Source organism: Neolamprologus multifasciatus, chromosome 22, assembly GCF_963576455.1.
Source record: "Neolamprologus multifasciatus chromosome 22, fNeoMul1.2, whole genome shotgun sequence".
Lineage (NCBI taxonomy): Eukaryota > Metazoa > Chordata > Actinopteri > Cichliformes > Cichlidae > Neolamprologus > Neolamprologus multifasciatus.
The window spans coordinates 26,991,464-27,007,107 of NC_140459.1; the positions used below are offsets into that span (position 1 = coordinate 26,991,464).

The window sequence follows — 15,644 nt, forward strand, 5'->3', positions numbered from 1 at the left end:
ATCAGAAACTAGCAAATGATATGTATATATCCCCTCTATTGGAATTTTTTCCCTCAACCTTGTACTGCTAATCTTTGCTAACATAATTCTACTTTTATTCTTTTTTTTTTCTTTTTTTGATTTTGATAAAATTCTCAACTTGAGGAGCAGCAGCAGTGCTAATTCTGTAAGCAAGAGAACGATGAACAGACTCTTGTATAGCATTCACAGGCCTCTGTCTACAAGATGCAGTAAACTCTTTAGTTGGGTTAAAGCAGACATTCGCGCACCTACAAAGGCCTCTACAAAAGCTCTCTGGGAATTTGAAGGATGTGTAATGGTATGTCCGATGTGAACAACTTAAGCAATGCAAGGAAAATACTGGTAAACAGATCAATGAAGTGCCGAGCAGTAGGCCGGCCACAGCTATCTCCCAGCCTGCAGAGTACAGATGTGTTAACATGATCGAATGAGGCAGAGAGGTAAAACAAACACCCTGCGTTCCTCATCTTTATGCTGAGCTGTAAACCATATGCATTTAAACCCATCGAGCCAAAACATGAATGTGATAAGATTATATTGAGCGCGGTTTTCGACACGTCCTACCCATATTGTGTGGTCATGATGGCGATTCATTGGATTTTTGGAGTTTGGCTTCAGCTACTTTAATTATCCAAACAGGTTATTGAATGCTAATTGACTGACTACATTGCAGATCAAATTTTTCACATTGCCAGTAGTTGTTGTGATTTAACGCATATGTAAGGCAAAGCCCGCAAAATAGGGCTCAAGGTAGTAGTTATTTTTTATGCTTTACTGATTTCTAAAAAGGTCAGTGACTTTGATCCAGTGACTTTGCAGTTAATTATTACAATAGTTGCGTTACGTAGAAACAAAGTTTAGAAATCTGTTAATGCTGTGCTGCTCATTGTGGCAAGTCATAATCACAAATTATTGCGGTCAGTAATGTCATCGACGATTAAAAACAGTTGCTCAATTCAAGCTTTTGAAACATCATGCATTTATTAAACTTTTTTTTAAGAGTGAATTTCCATGAACTCATGAAGCCTGTCAGGTAGAGACAGCTGCTTGTCCCCACAATCTAGAGCCTACACCGTGGAAGGTCTGCGGGTGTATCAGAGAAAATAAATACATTTATACTGGCTGTATACTGGGAGAACTGGTCCACGTAAAGTGGAAAAACTGCAAAACAAGAGCATTATTGATTCAACGAATACGACAAATTAATTTTTCTTCTAAATTATGTTTTCATAATCTTTAGAAACAAAATTCAATGGAGTGCAGTCTACCTGTTTCTTCTGCTTTTTCACCTCAGAAAAGATTTAGAATGTTTAATAGTTATGACTCAAAAATAAGAAAATGAAGCCTAATTTAAATACGTTAACACACTTGTGAACAGTGCACGCTCACCTTCACTATCTCCTGACCTGATCAAAGCACCCCTATCTGCATCTGTGGAGTGGGTGATAACTGAGACACGAGAGGGAGAAGAGTGGTTGTTTCGGGAGCCGTTACTATGCACGTTCCACTCCGGGCTGGAAACCCCGATTGTAGTCAAGTCGTACTTGCGAGCTCTCTCCCCACTGAGCTGGGCGCCGAGCTGTCATGGTTCTTAATGGAAAAGCCAGTTTGTTCGCTCGTTTAGAAATATTCTCACTGCTGGCAAAAGTATCGACCGAAATTGGTGAGGGGAAGAAAGGTTGATTGTTTTATGGCCCAGTCATCGCTGGGAGATTTTTGTCTAAATGAGAAATAGATTTTACCTTTAGTGTGCCGGCTTTTGTAGTTTGTTTGCATGCTAGTCATTTTTCATGTGGATTGGAGGACATTACCAGTGATTCAGGCCTCGGTGGCACACTTTACAGATGACTCAGGAGGCTCTGTCTAACTGCTTAAGCAGCTCATTAGAAAAGAGCTATAGGATATTTCTGTCCAGTGAAAGAAACCGCTCCAGTTTTTTTCTCCTCCTCTTGGCTCCTCATTGCCATAATTGGACAAAAGAAACTTTTGGAAATGTGTAAAAAAAGAAAGAAAAAAAAACAGCAACAATGTGGTGTCTGCTTCACTGCTTTCTACCAGTCATCTTTAAGCTGTGTAGAGTGATGTTTGGACTCCTATCTTGGCATGACTGGGGGGGGCAGCAGGCATGGTGTCCTTTCTTCGAGTCTGGGGTTAAAAGTGCATTAGAGGTCACAGTGGAGCCTGTTACCTCTACCCCTGGTGCGGTTGGTAATGACCCAAGGGAGTGCAAGATACCCCATCCCACCTCCCACTGTTCCCACCTACTGCTTCCCTGCACAGACATCCAACACAACACACAAACACACACTCTTGTGAACCTGGAGGAGCTCAGGAGAGTTTGGCCTGGGGGAGGCTAGAGGGAAAATCTGGAGTGGAATATGTTATCTTGGATAATGTCGGTTGACCACGCTGACAGCTTGTTGATCCACCCCTTCTCCGCACCCCCCCACCACCACCTCCAACAGCTACAGTCTTCCGCAACACACACACATATTTTCACACACTCGCAAACACACAAGCCTCCTACTGAGTCACCCCCTACCCCGACCTCCCCCTCTTTCATTGCAGCACTGTCATTCATAGAGTGCCAAAGCCTGCTGCTTTATTAAAGCCCAGGAAGAGCAAGCCCTGGCCCGGGTTCAAACAGCAGTGCAGCTGGGACCTGTTACATTTTCGGCAGACTGCCCTCTCCGTCTCACTGGCTATAAATAGCCCCAGTGGTTGTCTCCCTTAACCGAGGAAAAGAGGTTTTTGGGGGAGGAAAAACACACCCGTACGCACACGCGCGCGCAGGCACACACACACTCACACTTGCACACAGATTAATAACCGTGGGAAGCAATGAAACCTTTGTGTCTGCTGCCCGAGGTCAGCAGGCCAGGAGGTGTTGCTACTTCAAAGACCCCGTTGTGGTTTGTACTTTCAGACGCCGCTGCGGTGGGTTTGATGGGAACATGCACAGGCTGTCAGAAGTGTGATGTGTCGATGGCATCAGACCATGGCAAACGAGCAGAAAACTTGTTGTGAATTGCTATTTGTTTATTTTTCCACTTGATGACCAGTTAATAATGCTGCAGTGGAATCCCATTTTATTAATTTTTTAGAAATATTGGATATACTTTTTTTTTTTCTCATGCCGGGGGAGTGTTGTGTCGGAAGGGATCCCACCATGTATTATGTACACACAAACACACTGTCACCGACTTTATGGCATAGACATTTTATGACACTGGTTCCAGCTGCTGACAGATGAAGCTACCTCATTATAAACCACCACCAACCCAGAATATGCCATCTGACTCCGTAACATTCCCTGTTTTTACCACGTGAATCTCTACGAGTCCAGGATGCCCTAGGTCATTCCCCACATCCACCACCCGACCCCTTATCCTTACACGGCTTCCAGCTGAGAGGTGGGCACAGCTCCAGCCACCGCAGACACTTCCACTTCCTTAAGCTTATTTTCATAGAAACCTTTACCAACGTCTCTGCCGTAACAGTATCCACCCACTGGCACAATGATCTCCTGGGCCGGGAAACGCTCCTGGCGGATGTAGTGGGCTTATTCATTCATTCATGGCCAATTTTTTTTCCCTTTCTATTTGGAAAGTAAATCCACTACAGTTTTTTTCCCTCCCTTCTGCTTTTTGTTCTATATTTGCTTGATTACACTGTGGCTGGTTTATGATGCTCATAGGACACACTGCAGTGGAGTCATGCTGAGTAATGCCTTCTCAAGACAACTCACTAAAAAAGGTTCCTAAATAACTCTAGCTAAATTTGACCTGGACTGCATTTTCTCATCCTTTTCTGTCACATCACTGTGCTCGGAACAAGATCCCTTTATTTCTATCACTATAGAGCTTGTTAGGAGGTATGACTGAACCCTCTAATAGGGACTCTAGACATGCCACTACCATCAGCACTAAAATCACAATAATTGTGTGGATCACACAGTTATTTCTAAAGTCAGCTTCACCATACAGCTTTAATGTCAGAATTGTCATTCCAGCAATCTATTTTGTGAGTTCATGGATGTATCACATATTCTCTTTGTATCTTCTCCAGCCTCCAGGCCCAATGGACCAGGTAGGGAAGATGCGCAGCCAACCATATGGAGGACCCAACCCCTTCTCGCAGCAGCAGCAAGGACCTCCCACAGGGCCTGGACCCCAGCAGGCAGGCTCTTACCCAGGGCAAGGCTATGGCCCTCCGGGCCCTCAGAGGTACCCTATTGGGATGCAGAGCCGACCACCCGGAACCATGAGTGGCATGCAATACGGACAACAGGTCAGTAATGATTAACTTGGCTCTCTATTTGTACAGTTTTAATTGAAACCTTACACAACCAATATTTGCTGTTAAGACATTTCTGTGCAGATTATTTTTGAAATATCTGGTGACTTAGGCTAAATTCTTTTCATCAATTATGCTAGTAAATTTATCAGATTGTCCACTAAGTAGGTGATGAGATGTTTTTGTACATTTTGGTTTACTGCACCAATTTAAAAGTCCTTAAAAAGAAATGTAAAATAATTTGAATAAGAAATATGACAAGAAAAATATTTGTGAGGTGATATGTAGCAGTCGAGTTTAAAAAAGCAGCACTGTGCAGTCAGAATTTATTCCACAAATTTGTACCATCTAGTGAGAAGAAGACACGAACTAGGATAAGAAACGACAGCATGGTTTGAGAGGAGAGCCTGTAGTATCGATAGGGTAACACTCTTCTGCCATACTGCCAGAGTAATAGAGCACTGGAACAACTATGTCATTACTAGAAAGTCTAATCCAGGTCAAAACAACTCTTCGTTAGCAGAAGATATTTAACAAATGTCATCCAGGTACAGTGACTTAAAGGAATTGAAAGCCATTAAGGCATGACCCTGTTCTGGCTGTCATAGGGAAGATGGCGTGGTGCTGTGTGTGTGTGTGTGTGTCGATTACGTCGATGTCATATCTGAGCCCGCAGACAGTTATCTTAGCATAACAATTGTAATTAAGCAAAAAGCTAAAGATCTGAAGGACTTACAGTGTGACCCTGTGTCTGTTTTTTTAAACAAGATATATCTTGTAAACTAGAGAGGATAAAGTGCATTAACACATAGCCAAATAACGTTCACCTGCTCTGCTAGACATCAAAGAAATATCGGCATTGTCACCTTGAGTGTCTCTTACCTTGCATACTTAAACAGGACTTTAAATAATAAGTTATTAGGGTGGATGAAAGCCCCAACCAAAATTCTGCCTCTTCTGTCACACCAACCCTTTGCGCGCCTTCCTCAACTACATCCACGAACCTCCTCTGAAGAGTCCAACCAAACTGTGTTTCTGTATCTTTTTCACTTGAATCCCAAAAGGCTCTGAAGAAAGAGGAGGGGTGAAAAAAACTCTTTACAGGGATAGACACAAAAGAGAGCAGCCCATCAGTTTCCCACTGTCTGATTTATTTTCATGCTTGAAAGCCAAAGATGGGGGGGAAATCCAAGCTGTGTCGACAGGCACAGTGGGCAGCACCTTCTGACAGCGTTGTCCAATTGAAAACGGCAAACATCCAGTTTGCTATAGCTACTTACTCATAGCTAGGAATAAGCCCCTTCTTGAACTCTCTCAGCCAGGCAGTTCATCTTAACAGAGAAATGCATGCAGGGAATCCCGTAGAGTGAAGCCTTTTTCTTGTGCGTCCGCTGCCTGTGGTCTTGTGCCCATTGTGTGGTGTGATTATCTCATACTGGCCTGCCTGGTGTTTGACCGTGGACTCGATAAGTGCCCTGCAGAGAAGAAAACGGCTTCCCCGCCTTTGTCAGACAGATACAATACAGCCACTTCATGTTGTTTTAAATGTGAGGCCATTCTTTACTATCTTGTATTTTCTTATAGTTCTTGAGTAGCTGAGAACCCCCTCGCCCCCCTTCAGTCCCCTTGCGAAGAAGAAAAAACCCACACATGGCTCCCCCCCCTTCTTCTTTTCTTATTACAGTGTTTCCTCACAAGGTCAGCGCTTTCTCCTTCCATGTTCCTTGAGGGTAATGAAACAAAAACACTGGTATTGAAAGGCATTCCGCGAGCAGGTTCGGGCAGAATATGAAAAGGCTCATATTGAAGTTCAAGGAGATGAAGTCAAAACTCAATTTTTATTTTCATGCCAGTAATTTAAAGCAATACACGGCTGAATTCCGACACTTGGATGATTTTTCTTATGTGCTTTGACTGATCAGTTTATAGTGAGGAACACACCACTCAAACTGAGGCGTGGGGGGGCAGTTTGTCTTTTCTGTTTAATCTGTGAGGAAGATGAAGAGATGCTCTGATTACTCTGTGGAGAATGAATGGTAAAAAATGAAAAGGGGAAAAAAAACTAAAGAGGTGATTTTGAATATTGAGTTATTTTTATATATTTCTGCAGATCCCATCAGTACACATGCTGTATTCAGGTAGTGACTGATATTCCACAGAGGGGCTCCGGATAGTAAAACTGTGCCTGGTTGTGTCTGCCCGCACTTTCAGATCAAGCATCGCTAGTCTTCCCCTTTGAAGATAAACTACTGTTGATAACTGATATCCTATTTTCTAGATGTCAGCATATGGACAACAGGGCCCAGGAGGCTATGGACAGCAAAGTCAGGGCTACTATGGTCAGCATGGCCCTGCGCCTCACCCTGGACAGCAGCAACCTCCATACTCTGGCCAACCCCAGGGAACCTCTGGACCTTCATACCCCCAACAGGGCCATCCTTCACAGACTCCAGGCCAACACGGGCAGACAGGACCCCCATACCAACAATCTCAAGGTCCCCACGGCCCTCCTCAGAGTCAACCTCCGTATAGCCAGCCCCAGCAGTCTCAGCCAGGACAGCCACCCTATGTATCTCCCCAGCAACAGCAGAGTCAACAACAGCAGCAGCAGCAGGGACCTGGTCCGCAAAGTCAGCAGGGCTCTCAGGGCCAGCCTGGGTACCCGCAACCCTCTGGTCCAGGGCAGCCACCACAGCAGCAAACCCCACAGCAGCAGCAGCAGCAGCAGCAAGGGCCCCCACAACAACAACCACAACCACAACCACCACAACAACAACAGCAACAGCAGCAACAACAACAACAACAACAACAACAACCAGGAGGTCCACCACCTCAAGCCCAACAGCCTCCAGGTCATGGCCAGCAGGGCCAGCCATCACCATATTCTCAGACTCCCCCGCTGCAACAGCAGCAACAACAGCAGCAGCAGCAACCACCACAACAACAACAACAACAACAACAACAGCAGCAGTCACCTTATCAGAGGTTCCCACCTCCTCCACAGGTAATCCTCACACAAAACTCTATTAGAACACTTTAGCTGTAATTTGATGCGATGTTCTGTGTCAGGGGCAACTGTGTTTCCATTAGCAGGAGATTCCTGCGTTGACACATGCTCTTGACTTTACTGTACTTAATCAGTGCTGTAATGATGTCCGTGCCGATCTAACAGTGGCACTGCAAACTGCCTGCTTCCCAGGAAATGCCTTCACTTGATAACTGTCAATAGTCGGTTGAAAAGAACATTGCACGCTCAGCTTTCCATAGCAAAAGCACATGGAAGAAGTGAGGTGCTGCTCTGCAAGGGTTAAACACGGAAACAGCCATGAGAGCTTTTGAATAAACCTTTGGTGTGGCCCACTCAGAGCTGCTTTGTTGGTAATTAAGCTTTAATTACTTAGTTAATTAAACAGGCTCCTGTCTGTTAAATGGATAGTATGAACAACAGGAAATGGACCGCAAACAAGACCGTTGACAGAACGGGGCAGGTTTTAGTAGTTTCTTTTAAAAAATAAATAAAAAAAATATGATAAATTGAAGTTGAAGCACAAGCTGTAGAATAAGCAGCGAGTTTTCCCCATGCCATGTGAGCCCTGTGGCAACACAAACATGACGTACAGTAAATATTCAAATCACAGTCGGTCACGGCTCTCTACATTTATCCAGCCCAGTGGAGATCTGTTATTTGTATCAGTGTGACAGTGGTTATATTAGCTGTGCACTGCAAAAAGGGAACAAGCAGTAATAAATGCTCGACTCTGAGATTTTATTTTATTTATTTATTTTTTTACATTGTGTCCGTTTTGTCTCTTGTCTTCGTTCTTCCAATCAGGAACTCTCCCAGGATTCCTTCAGCTCACAGTCCAGCGCTCCTCCATCTAACCAGCCAAACAAGAGCAGTCAAGAAGACAGCATGCAGGCGCGGCCATCCAGTCTGCCGGTGAGGCTTCTGTCTTCGCTTTTAACTTCTGAATTTTGTAGCAGGTTTCATCGCCAGAACTCCACAGACCACATTCACAGACGCTCTTGATGAATATCCCACAGAAGCAACATTTAAACTAACATTTATAAACCATTTGTAATCGTAATCGCATAGTCAGCCCAACATGTAGGACAGCACTGATATAATTAGTGATGTTAGTCAGACTTGATTGGATTCAGAGTCTATAGCCATATGTGGTAGAGGAAAATCACCCAGCTCTAAATGTCATTATGGCTGCCTCTGTGAACATGTTATAATATTTTTCCTTTATTATTTCGATAGAGTGGAGTGGAGATTGACAGGAAATGTGGGGATAGAACAGGGGAATGACATGCAGCAAAGTTCTGGCTGGGTGTTGATCCGGGAACTAGGCTGCTTTAGCCGATTTGGTAAGCGCCTAAACCCCCTCGACCATGGGTTCACCCCTTAAATGAGATTTAAGCAAATCCCATCCTGGTTTTTCTTACTCTGTACCCATTTCTCCTGCTTGAAACTCAGACTAAAATTGAACTTATTTCTCAAAACAGTTGATGTTTACTAGGCTTTGCTCTGTGATTCAGTTTGAGTTACTTCATAGGTGAATTTGTATAGTGTCACTCAGAGTGAAGGAAACATACAAATGTGGAGTAAATGTTGGCTTTTGGATCCCACCGTGCAATCGATTGTACTTGTGAATCCAATGGTTTGGTAGTCAATCTATTCAGAGCAGTGTGATGGAAATGTTATACATGATCACAACTCTGTGGGTATCATGTGCTTTAGTAGAAAAAGGCCCAATATTTTGTTCTGCAGATGTTAGTGGAGTAATAGCTTTGTTGCTAAATTCACAGTATCTTGAGCATTTTCTCCCTCCTAGATGGAATATTTGAAACCAAGTATCTCCCACCCTCTTCCTAACTTCCCCAACATGTCATGGCAGATCGTTGTCCCTCTCCTGGAGCCTGGTTCTGCTAGAGGTTTCTTCCTCTTAAAGGAAGATTTTCCTTCCCACTGTCGCCAAGTGCTTGCTCATAGGGGGTTATCTGATTGTTGGGGGTTTCTCTCTGTTATTCTAGGTTTTACTCTACAATATAAAGTGTTTTGAGGCGATTGTTGTTGTGATTTGGTGCTGTATAAATAAAGTTGAATTCAGTAGTATCTGGATATCAGTGACAACAGCACAAGAATTTTTGAAGGAGAGGTAAAGAGCGCTATAATGTTAATTTAGACCCCTTCCCACAAGAAGCTGATAGTATGAGCAAGCAAAGTCACGGTTTCCATTTGCTCTTAAAGAGCAAAGAAATCAGAAAGCGGAGAAAAATAGTTCTGCCTGGATAAGGATTGTTGAAAGTGAAGCAAATCTCGCATCTGATAGCCCTCTGGCTAAGATAAAGGTGAGAGAACCCCCCAACCCCACACACACACACACACTCACCCTCCACCAGCCCTCCACCCCATGCTCCGTGTTAAAGAGGTGTCTCGCTGTAACACGTTGCAGTTTCCATGGCAGTGTTTATAGGTCAGACTGCAGATCTAACCTCATTCTGGGCCTCAGGGAAGGAGAGTGAGAAATGAGATCATTAATAAGAAAGAATGAAAGTGAGGGAGCAGAGTTTGGAGGGGTGGGAGGGGGGGAGATGTGTGGGACTGAGGGAGTGCAAGCAAATAACTTCAAATAGTGTGAGTGATTGGTTTGAGTGGAAGATGCTGAAAGAGGGAGGGATGAGAGGCAGCGCTGTCTATGCCAGTAGGGGATGCCCTCAGGATGTGTTTCCCTCCTCTTTTATTTATTTCCCTTATTTATTTATACACCTCTCTGTGGACCTGGCCATTGGTCAGGAAGGCTAGGCCAGGGCTATTTTTATTTATTTCTTTATTAATATTATTATTATTTTTACTTTCAATCTTCTCAGGGATTCCCCATCAGTGTTGTCTGATTGGCCGACAGAGCCATTAATCTGGTTATGGCAGTGGTAAACAGATCTCCTCCTCCCGTTCTTTTTCCTCCTCATCCCTGCGGCATGCACACCAAAGTGTGTGCAGATGAGACCATGCTAACTCAGAGTATAACCCTGCCAGCCTGAGTCCGAGCAGCTGGGGTGACACCTGCAGGTGTTAGAAGTAGATGTGCATCGATGATACCTGTTGTACAAGGTGCTGAAGTTATTCTGTAACCTCTGCCAAACTATAAAAGCGGCAGAAAATATCACCAACAAGTCAGAAATGCTGAGAAAAGGATTTGTGACTATGAAACTCTACAATAAAGAGTGGTGTAAAAACTCCAATGCTTTGTGCAATAGAACTGAAATATGTGTAAAGACTGCTATCAGTAAGAAAGAAATAGTACTTAGCCCAGTCCTTTCCCCGAACTCAAAATAAATGGATGTGTTGTTAAAAAAAGAGCCACACATTCATTACAGCCTGCATCACAATTCTGCTGTTGTTAACAGGACACCTGCTTATACAGACAGTGGTCCTTACTAGGGCTGGACGATATGGCCTAAAATTCATATCGCGATATAATTTGAAGCATGTGCGGTAACGATATATATCACGATATATTATTTTCTTCTGTATAACATATTTTCCACACTATAAGGCACACTTAAAATCCTTTAATTTTCTCAAAAAATCGAGAGTGCGCCTTATGTATGAATTCTGGTTGTGCTTACTGACCTCGAACAGATTTCTGCGTGCAGAAATCTGTTAAAAAATGTTTTAGTACAACTTTGGTAAGCCGCACTGCTTGATGGATTGTCAGAGCATTATGGCTGCCGTAGTGAGGAGCTTCACAGAGTAATCTGGGTCCAAAACTCCGTCTGTTTCAGGTCCCAAAGTCAAACGAACACTAAGAGTTAAAAACGGTCTAAATTCTTTCATCTTTAATGAAATCATCAGCGTTGCTGCTTTATCGGGTGTAACAATTAAGTTTTACATCCAGGCATCCATGAAAACTGAAGTTATTAAATTTAATGGAGTTAGAAGTTAACAGGAAGTTAGCTCGCTAGTTTACACCTACACATTTCATACCATGTTCTGACTGAGAGATTTTTGTAACTAATTCAAACGTACAGCTCTGCCATCACTTCCGACATAAATGAAGACAGAAAACTAAACAGCAGTGGCGTTTGAAGGGTTACTGAAGTTGGACTACCTGGTATATAATGTTGTGCTACGTGATTGCTAGCAACACAGCTATGTTAGCATAACATTAGCACAGTGAAGCTGGAGGATGAACGCCAACTTTTTTTCCCACTCGATAAAGGTTAACGTGAGGGATTCTGGTGGTCAGGGACAAATGCAGTCGCATAGCAGGATGCTATACACGGAGCAAACTTCAGTCAAGAGAACAACTGAGATTATTCACAATACGAGGTTAGTTATTAATATACTGCAACAACACGGGAATAGAACAGCTGCGAGAGAATTCAACATTAATGAATCAATGTTACAGAAGTGGAGGAAGCGCAGTTTTTGGCTTTCCCCATATTTCAAAAGTGCTTCATCTCTTTGCTATGACTGTAGCTCGCCATAATTTGCAGATGATAATGGTTTTAGCCCCTGCGATGCTTTCGACCAAAACAGGCGCAGCTTGATTACATCATCAACATGCGCTATCGCGATAGAGCGATATAGTCAAAATCTCTATCGTTGGCCAAATTTATATAGTTTCTATTGTATATCGTTTATATCGCCCACCCCTATTCCTTACTACTATCTAGTTGAGGTAGGCAGCTCGGGCTATGCTGCGTCACACACATAACATGGCACTCTCTACTTATACCATATAACAAACACAGCACAAATTGGCGGTCTGTTTAATTTTTATGTCGCTGCCCTGCATCACTATCCATCCCTTCTAACACCTCAACGTCCACCGACAGGCTCTAAAAATTATCACTCCAGTTTTTGTGCATGATTTCTGGGGACCTGTGAGCTCGGAGCCCAAAAACCAAAGTCTAACTGCTCTGCCGTAATAAAATCATTTCAAACGTGAGGTCACTGCAGTAAAGAAAACAAGATGCATACTTGTATAAAAAAATGAAATGATAATAACATTTGTGACCAAGGAATACAAATATCAAAAAGAATTAATGTAGTAACTCGCTAACTTGAGCCGTTTTCGGGCTTGAATGTGAAGTTGCCCTTTGTCCCGTGTTGAACACACCAGGAGACAGTCAACCTCGGATTTGTTGTCACCACTGGAAAGCCTCTGTTTGGTTTAGGTGGGAATTGGCCTGGATGGGTACCTATTGCATGTGCTCGCTTTGACATTATTAGGAAGCAAGCCAAGTTTGGAAGTAATATGTGTAATATCTGATCTGATTATTATTGAATTTTTCTATTTTAACATGCAGTTCCCCCAAATAACCGAGAGAAAGATTTACAGCTGCAATCATTTTGAAAACTGCTTTACTCATTGTCCTTCTGCTGTTGCTTTATGACTGTGTGGGTGTAGCTTAAATAAAATAATCATTTAAAAAGAAAAGAAAAGATCATTTAAGGGGTCTTGGTCAGACTTGTTGGGGTTCATATGTGTTGGTTTGACCACACATGAAACCAAGGTTGTATAAATCAAATGTATAGAAATGTTTTTGTGTGTGTGTGTTGTCCACACACAAATTCTTCCTTGTATTCTAGCCCAATAAATGTGGAGGTTTTATGTGGTATGATTATTTTTATTTTCCACTTATTAGTGGATTGATGAGCGTAATAGATACAAATTTTCCTGTTCTTGTCTCAAAATAAGTAACTGGTACTAAATTGTGTTTGTACTTCTCTCGTTTAGGAAGCGTTTGCTAATCTAATCTTGAATAACTAATTAGCCTTACGCCAAGCAAAGGAGCGTATTTAAGTGCATCTGTCAGAAAGAAAGGTACAGGTTTATTTTGAAGGGGAAAAAAATGTTTATTTTGTAAGAACCTGCAGTAATTTGTATAGACTCATTTCTTTTAATCTGCCTGAGATCTTGTTTGAATCCCGATCCAACAGCGACTGAGGGGTAAATGCCATTTAGCTACTTTAGTAGCATTCGTGCAGAGCCAGCCAGACATCACCTCATCGAGAGCACAGATGGGTCTGTTTGAGGCAGGTGCTTAAAAACCCAGCGTCTGTTAGGCCGCTGCTGAGGTGGGAATAAAGGTGTACAGAAGGCTCAGTGCCTGCTGGAAGGCGCAGGTAGGAGAGCAACAGTCGGTTTGAGAACAGGGCTGCGGATAAGAAGTGGAAGAGAGAGAGATTAAAACATAGAGAGACACACACACATGTGCGGTCAGAGTGGAACTAGCTGAGCAGGTTCAACTGGTTCCTGGTTTGTTTTCACTCTGGCTTCAGGAGACACATGCACAGTTTAACTGTTGAGTATTTACCTTGCTGTTCATTTGATCAGTTCTGAGGAATCCTTTTTTATGTTTTTACCGTTTGGTTATCTAACTGAAGCTTGTCTTGGGGGGGGGGGGGGGGGGGAATACAGCAGCAAAGTAGTAGTCTTTGTGGTCTTCGAATATTCATCTGGCCTTATAACACTTGTGGCATTTCAAGGAAAGGAAATGAATTAAGAGATAAGAAGTAGGAGAGAAAAAAAGGGTTTGTGTTCTTTTTTTCGATCAAATACTTCACATTATTGACTCTGTTTGTAATGAATAACCATAGTTCATGATTAAAGGGGGGGACTCTGTCTTTTCTTTTTTAAAAACACATGAATGACTTAGCTCTTCTTGAGGAAAAGTTTCTTCTGCAACGAGTTTGATGTCTGTGCTAATGTCACACGTCTGGGACACACCTTTAATGTTGACGTGTGATGCTGGTCAGATTTTTGGGGTGTCCGTGTGTGTTGTAGTAGTAGCCCTGCAGACGTGAATACTCGGGAACTCGTTCATCGAGGGCCCATCAGAAGTAAAGCAGGCGTCTTTCATACTCCTTAGATGTGACACTTCCTCTCTGTGTCAAACCGTGGAAAGGGGAATAACTAGCAGGTCACCATCAAGCCCCGCCACTCCCACCCACCTCTCTTCTAGTCTTTTTTTCCTTCTTTTTCTTTAAAATCCCCTTCTTGTCCTTTCCCAAGTCTTTTGTACACCCTTTCTCCACTGTGGGGCTAATCCCACTCAGGACCGCCCACTGCTTGTGGTGCTCTTCTTTTCTGATGTGTCTGAATGTGCTCTAGACTTAAGAGGAAGGTCACATGTTGGTCATACACTTGCACTCGAGTTTGTTTTTTCTCTCCTCTGTCCTGGTCCTCTGGTTTCTCTTCTTACAATAAGAGTCTTTACCGTTAGGAGAATGTATTTCCCTAATTATGCAGATTCTTGAGCCTTATGTGTAAAGTCATTGATGCATTTCTGCTATTTGTGTTCTCAAGTTCCTGTTTTTTGTTGTTTTGGTTGGACAGGCATCCACTGAAGATCCTAGTTTTCCCCACCTTTAAACGTATCACTGCTTATCTTGAGTCCCGCCTTTGCGTGAATCCACTCTTATCCAGAGCTCAGGGACCACCCACACCAACAACAGTTCTTCTCCCCCCCCCCCCCTTAATGACCTTTAATGTTATGTGCCAAGCCTTCTGATCTGGAACCGAGGGATCTTCCAGCCTTGCTGATCAACTCCGAGTCCCCCCCTCTCCTCCCCTCCCTTCCCTTCCCCTCCCTTCCTTCTGCCTCCAATCCCCATTCCCTCCTCAGCCCAACCCAGCTCTGCTCTCATGCGGCAGCTAAGCTTGTTTTTGCGACATAGCTCTGGAGCAATCAGCCTGACAAGGCCGGCCCACTTTTTTTTTTCTCTCTGTCTCTCTCTCTCTTTTTTCTCCTACCCAGCCCAACCCCCTCAGCGCCTTTTTCATTATTACACTCTGTTTTTGTGCAGCGTTTCTTTATTTCTGTTTGAAATATATTTCTATATGAATATATTTCTCCCCCCTCTCTCTCTGACTCGTTCCTCTTTCTGTCTAAATTCTCGTTTTCTCTTTCCCTCGCCTGCGCCCTCCTCCCCCTCTCTTCCCTTCCTCGTTCGCTCTCTTCTCTCAGTAAATCAGCTTTCATAACGCTGTGCAGCGCAGCCTTGTTTTGCGAGGTTCTGACAGTATTCAGAGTCCTGGGCCAGTTTCCTGTTGCTATTCTGGGGGCCTTGCTTCCTGTGTGGACATGTCTTATTCAGATTCCAGGGTGCCTCCCCCCATTCTCCCAGCTCGTCTGTTTCTTTCTCCTTCTTTTCTTTAGATGATTTTTAATGAATGTATTTGAGGAAATTCAGTCTGTTGACAAAGTGTCTTGTTTTGCATTTACTTCACTGAATTGTTTCTCCACCTGGAAAAAAAACCACCCCAAAAACTTAACAAAAAAGCCCTGACACACACACACACGCACGCGCG

The 15,644-nt window shown here is 43.3% G+C and overlaps 1 protein-coding gene across 1 annotated transcript in view; it reads left to right on the forward strand.

Annotated features, from left to right (window-relative positions):
• Positions 1 to 15,644, forward strand: part of arid1ab (AT-rich interactive domain 1Ab) — a 56,736-nt gene that overhangs the window by 19,788 nt on the left and 21,304 nt on the right. The window contains exons 2-4 of the mRNA XM_085148023.1: positions 4,090 to 4,311; positions 6,596 to 7,321; positions 8,150 to 8,257. Coding sequence (XP_085004149.1) covers positions 4,090 to 4,311; positions 6,596 to 7,321; positions 8,150 to 8,257 — 1,056 coding nt within the window. The remainder of the gene's footprint in view (positions 1 to 4,089; positions 4,312 to 6,595; positions 7,322 to 8,149; positions 8,258 to 15,644) is intronic.